Source organism: Hipposideros armiger, unplaced genomic scaffold (genome assembly GCF_001890085.2).
Source record: "Hipposideros armiger isolate ML-2016 unplaced genomic scaffold, ASM189008v1 scaffold_190, whole genome shotgun sequence".
NCBI lineage: Eukaryota > Metazoa > Chordata > Mammalia > Chiroptera > Hipposideridae > Hipposideros > Hipposideros armiger.
The window spans coordinates 872557-879052 of record NW_017731540.1 but is presented as its reverse complement, the minus strand read 5'-3'; the positions used below and the strand labels follow the sequence as shown (position 1 = coordinate 879052).

The 6496-nt window shown below is 34.1% G+C and overlaps 2 protein-coding genes across 6 annotated transcripts in view; one reads left to right on the top strand and one right to left on the bottom strand.

Annotated features, from left to right (window-relative positions):
* LOC109388307 (uncharacterized) overlaps window positions 1–246 on the bottom strand; it is a 22556-nt gene extending 22310 nt beyond the window's left edge. Inside the window, exon 1 of the mRNA XM_019652913.1 lies at window positions 108–246. Within this exon, the coding sequence (XP_019508458.1) occupies window positions 108–246 (139 nt within the window). The remainder of the gene's footprint in view (window positions 1–107) is intronic.
* The window catches only part of CREB1 (cAMP responsive element binding protein 1), a 57806-nt gene that overhangs the window by 648 nt on the left and 50662 nt on the right, over window positions 1–6496 (top strand). The gene's annotated exons all lie outside the window — the stretch shown is intronic.

Sequence of the window (6496 nt, the reverse complement as noted above, 5' to 3'; positions counted from 1 at the left end):
TCGGCCCCGGCCCCGGCCGTCCGCCTGGGCAGCGCCGCCGGGGTGCCCGCGGGGGGTGGAGGAGAAAGAAGGCGCCAGTTGAGGGCAGAGGAGGTGAAGGTGCCTGCCTTCCCGGTAGCCTCCTTGTCTGCTGTGCCCGCTTTGCGAGGAGAAGCGCGGCAACGTCTGACCTACTCTTCTCCGCTCTCTTCTTTGTGCAATAAAGTTCGAAACCAAAGGTTTCCTCTCGTACTGTATTTTATTCATGCCCTTTCCCCTGCTGCCCACCCCATTGGGGAAACACTGTTTTCTGCTTCGTTGAGATGATGAGGGCTTGTGCATTTTTAAATCATTTTGACTTTCCCTCACCCTCTTTTTTTTTTTTTTTCCTAAGTCAGTAGTCATGGAAATGCATTCTTTTGGGGAGGAAGGGGGTGCTAAGAAAAACATTTGTAATAACTTTTTTAAAAACTGTTGGGATCTCGTAAAAGGGAAGCTGGTGTTTGAAAAACAGTTTCGGTTTTAACCCTTTTCAATAAGGTTATCACTTGAGATCTATCATTCTGAAACACTTCGTTGAAACGAGTATCAGCCGATGTACTTTTGCTTTACATCACTTTTATTTTCCCCAACCATGCCAATGGCGTGTGGGTCCTCTGGATTTCTCCATCCCACCTCCTACCATGTTTCCCACATATTTCTATCTAAACTTAAATAACATTGATTAATACCAATTCCAAAAATAGGTATTTAAAAGTATCCATTATTTGTCTCGCATGAACTAGATAACCCCAGCCTGGGACTGACAATAATTGAAGCCACAGGGCTTATTTTCTTTGCCTTTTGGGAAGAGGCACAGCAGAAATCTTATTGAACATTAAAGATTAAAAGATAATTTTTAAAGGACCTGGAATGTGACCTATTTAAGTTTGTCATAGCTTCTTAAGAAGTTAGAATTTCATTCTGGCCTTAGCTTGCATCAGTTCTGCCTTCTAAAGGTTTCGTATAAAAGATACTTGGGGTTGCCAGATACTGAAATCTTTTACACTCACTACACATTGCCTGATTTAAAAGGAAAGCCCAAACGGTTACTTTTAGGTAGTGCAAAAGATGACCAGGTTGCTTTAAAAATAATCTGTCACAATGTGATACAATTGATTAATATGTACACAGTTTCTTGTTAGGAATAAATATTGATTGGTAAAGAAGTACTGTCTTCTGATTTTTCTGTATGTATGCAAGTCACTTTTCCAAAACTTCTTTTGGTGTATTGCAAGTCTTTAAAAAACACACATTAGCAGTTTGTCGTTGATGAAAAACTTAAGATGTAATAAAGGGTTTTTCCATAAGGATTGGGAAGATGATTTTATTTCCAAACACTGAGGAAATTATAGTATTGATGAAGCTATAGAATACTGTTTTTCCTTAAGAAAGATTTTTTGCAAGCCATCATATGTTGATTAAATTTTTTTTGTTATGAGAATATAGGACAAGAACTCTTTCTTTATGAAATTAAAAAAAAAAGTTTTCTGATGGTCTGATGGATTTTTTTCTTCAGCCTTATCCAAAAGATCTTTTATTTACAGATTCATAATCTGTGATTCTTAGCAGTTCCAGGTAAAACTTTTAAAACTTTGTTAATTCACTAACATTTGAATATTCACTCAGAGCATAATACTAAGATATACTTCTGTACCCTCTCAGGGATCAGTAAAAATCACAAATCTGCTTGAACTTTTATTTTTTAATGGGCACCTGTATTCAGAAAGCGAATGAATTTTTGACAGAAATTGAAAAATGTTAAAATGCACTTATGGGATTTAAAAATCTAGTGTTAGCCCTTTTGCATGATTTTTTTTTTTCATGAACGAGCCTAAGGAAACTTAGAAACCTGATCCATACATAAAATGACACCTTTTTTTTTCTGCTTTCTGAAATTCATTTTTTTTATTAGATCTGATTAACAGAAATTTTTGTTTCTTCATAGAGAAGTAGCTTTATTTTGTCTCATAAAATATTGGGTTTTGTATTTTGGAGTATATATGGTTATGATAAAACCAAGTATGCCCCCACTTTACGTCAATTTAAAAATCTTTTTTCTCTTTTTCTATAGTAGAAAAAAAACTATTGTAACTTAATGTTTACAATGTGTCACTGAAATTTATAATTTCACTTATTCCATACATACCTTATCCCCTACGGCTATATGTACACTTTTTTTGTAGCAGTCTGTGACAGTCTTACATGTTTCTTCATGAACAGTGTCACTTCCAGTGATCTTTATTAAATAGTTAGAGCTCAAATCTGAATGTATAGATATAGTAGATAGGGAATGGGGGGGAAATGCAAGGGTTTTTCTTTCTTTCTTATGTGTGAACTCTTTCTACCACAGTATTACTTGAGATAACAGTTGTGGTAGTTCAAATGTTTAGTTACAATTTACTGTGACAGAGAATGTAGTTAATGGATAGTGTTAGGTTTGGAATCAGTGTTGCCACTACTGTCATGTGCCTACCCTCAAGGAATTCTGTGACTTATGAGAAGTTTCTTAACGTTTCTCAGCCTCAGTTTCCCTATCCGTTAAATTAGAATAATACCACCCACTTTATATGGTCATGAGGAAAAGTACTCCTTAGGGACTCAGTAATAGATATTAATTTTTAAGTTTTATTTTAACTTTCTAGCTGTGGGACATTGGGCAAATTTCTTTTCCATACTTCAATTTCCTTGGCCATAAATGTACAATATCTACATCAGAAATGTGGAGATTAAATAATACATGTAAACTATTTTTAAAAATATTAAATGACAGGAATTTCACAAGTGCTCAACAAATGTTTCCTATTATTATTAAAATGATTCATCGTTAATGTTACTGTGTTTAATACACTGGAGCAGAAGCTGCAGCAAATCCAAAGATAAATTACTTACACTGCCTTATCTCTACCCTGAAGGAAACCTTTAGGGACTCAGTGACATAAGGCAGAATATGTCACAAGAAAGCAATCAAAGGAAAGAGAGATCATACTTGGTGAAATAATGGAAATTCCAATTTTATTTTTAATAAGTAATTCATTCAGATAGTTCATAATTCAAAACATATAAAATATAGAAAAAGTATTTGTGTGTCACCCCCACCCCAGTCAACCAAGCGTTACTGATTTCTTGTCCTTTCAGAGGTAGTCTATCCATATACAAGCAAATATGTATGTAATTTCCTACCCCCTTTTTTATACAAATGGTTTATATACTATATACACTATTGTGTATTTTGCCTTTTTCCACTTAATATTGCTTAGCAGTTGATTCGTATCAGTGCATAAAGAGCTTCATTATTATTATTATTATTATTATTATTATTATTATTATTTTAGGCATTTCATCATATGGATTTACCTGTATTTACTAATCAGCTAGTGAGCTGATTTTATTTTTAAGTCTAATATGACCTTTTAAACTAAAGGAATCTGTTGTTATGCCTTTATTTCTTAAAATGAAAGATTTCATTAAATGAAAAATAGCAGTTTGTGGCAGGAATTTGTTACCTGAACTGCCTCAATTACCTTTTTAGCTTCGGTGCAGGAAAAGGCAAGTAAGCTGTGTTAAGAGTTAACTATGAAAGTGAATTTAACTCTTGTCGAGGTTCTTGCAGTCCTGAACAAACTACCTCCTGTTACTTTCAGCCCAAAAAGTCTCTAAGAGTTTTCTCTTTCTCATGTAGTCCAGTCCTTTTTTTAAAGCAGGTTATTCTCGTGGGATATTATAATCCAGTAATGCTGATTACTGTACTAGTTTTCTTCCTGTGTTTATTTTTTGCATATTCATTAACTTATTTGATTTTCTAATATTTGTGGTGTAATTATCAGAGTTTTATATTTGATACCTAAATAAATAGTTTCACCTATATGCTTGTGTACTGAGATTTCACTGCTTAGATGACCCCCGCCACCCCGAAAGTCCTTGGTCAACCAGTTGGACCAAGTATTACTTATTTCAACTAGAGCACAAAACAGGTTTCAGTATCTCTCTTTTTGGCTTTTATAAGCAGCATTTAACCATAGTACATTTTAAATATACATGCTGTTAGTGTTTTTATCTTTAAAATACACATGCTGTGAATTTTTAAGTTGATTAAACTTGGAAAGAAAATGATAACTAATAATCCAGCAACAGGGAAAAATAAACCCCTTATCTTTCAAAAAACCAATTAATTGGAGCTGTTGTGGTGTATCTTATTCTTTGTATGTTCAAGTTGACAGTTATACATGCTAAAATTTTTAATGTAAAAATATTGCTTTACTATTTTGAGGATTTACTAGTATTTTACATAAAATATTAATATGTGCTGTTTTTACCTGCTCAATACTGAAATGTTTACAAAGCACTTTTTACACGTTTTTGGGAGATGGAGATAGATACTTGAAATCTGTAAAGGCAGGAAATTTTCCTCCTGGAACATGTCTGTGGGCTACCAGGGAATTAAGTGATTTCTCACAGCATCATGGAATCAGTGAATTGCCTTTTAGGGTGGAGTAAAGCTCAAGAACTAAAGTAACAATCTAATAATGTGAAAATGGCTGTTTGTTTTCCTCTGTCATTTAATATCTAAGAATATGCTAACTCAGTCATTATATAAGAGGTTAGCCCTGCTCAACTTTCTGAAGTCGTCCTAAGAAGAAAGTATGGTTTTAAACTTATTCTACGCTATCATATCTGTAAGTGTGGGTTTTTAAGACACATTTGAAACTTGGATAAGAATAGCTATTTGTTTTCTCATTCAGAATGCTTCCCCTCCTCCCCCCTCCCCCCCTTAATATATGCACACTCTTGTCTTGTGTCCTGTTTGTTGTTTTGCATTCTTCTCTTAGCTCTGTCAGAGGTGGCCCTGTAAAGACATGTTTTGTTATATTTTACCAAGAGTTTTGCTCACCTGTCTTCTAGGTTACCAAAAAGAAGGGAAAAAGATTAATCATTCATTTTGAGGTGTTTATCCCAGTAGATAAGTAGAAGACAGTATTTTCATCTCCCGTGATGAAAATTTACCTTTATATATTTAATCAATTTTTGAGACTAGTTACATGAATCTCAACTTAAAAGAAAAAAAAATAGTAATACTCCTTGAAAAACCTTTAAACGGCTGAGTTACTTTTTCTGAGGGTTCAGGTAAGGTGATAAAGGAGTTTACCATAAATGAAATGAGCTGTCTGAACAAAGATAAAAAGTATGTATTAATTTTCTTCCTGCTATTGGATTAATCTAGGATCTCTGAAGAATCTAACAAGGGACAAAGGTTTGGAGTGTAAGAGGTGAAGAACTGATGTTGGGGTTTTTTCCCAAAAGGAGAAAAGCAAAGACACATTTGGCAGGAGAAGAGAGAATCACTAAGTGGAAGTTAAAATAGCTAAGTAAAAATGACCTTGGTAGGAGTGGAGAGTTGGTCTGCAAGTTGACTTATACCAATAGTAGTAGAAAATGTCTTTCCCAAAGATTAATGAATCTTCTCTGAAACTAAGATTTCCTTTAAAGTGTGTTCCTGATGAGCTGGTTATCTGCATGAGAGTTTCTGGTTATAATTATATGGCAATATAGATGTAACTAAAAATGTTTGTAGTTTAGCCAAGCTGAAGAACCATTATTTTTAAGGATTGTTATCCCTATTTGTGTAAGTAAGTGATTGGCAATAGGAGACTCAGAAATACCTTGTTTTTCATCACTTTAGTGAAAATATTGCTTGTTCTGAACTATTTGTACTCTTAAAGGGGTATCATTTTCTTAAAAATATCAGTAGCAGCTTTATTGTTTGCCCTGACCAGTAATAGTAATACCTTGGTTTTACTTACTGCCATTTAACAATCTAGTCATTTGTTCAATGAACATTTAATCATCAACTTTTTTTACTGTTTGTGAAATAATCACTAGAAAATTGATTCAGTAAGTATTTTTTTAGGTATTAAATGAAGTATTGTTCTAGTTGCTGTAAACAACAACGCCTGAGTATGTGGCTCCTGTCTTCAAGGAGCTTACAGTGGTAGAGATCATAGAAAGAGTAGGAGAGAGAAGGACTCATACATGGCAGAAGGTCAGTCTTCATTGTTGTCTTAAAGGGCTATAGGAGCTTAAAAACGTAATTTGGTGAGGGAAAGTTTTGTAAAAGAATTTAAACTGAATATTCGTACTAGAGAACTTGGGTGGGCAGAGATAAAAGGGTGTGTATTCTAGGAAGTGACATGGACAAAAAATGACATGAAAGTAGAATAAACCTAATAGGTTCACAAGTGGTGAAGAAAGTATTACATTAACTATAAATCCACATTATAAGGAACTCTGAATGTGAGGCAGGAAGCTTTAAATTTCATGTAAGACTTGGAGGAACAATATAGACAGGAATGACATGATAAATTGGGCTAAAATATAGATTTCCTGACTCAATGCTCTCTCCTTCATGGTAGAGTATATTGCAGTTTAAAAATTGGACATCATAGATTCTTTTTTTAACAGCTTTATTGAAATACATACC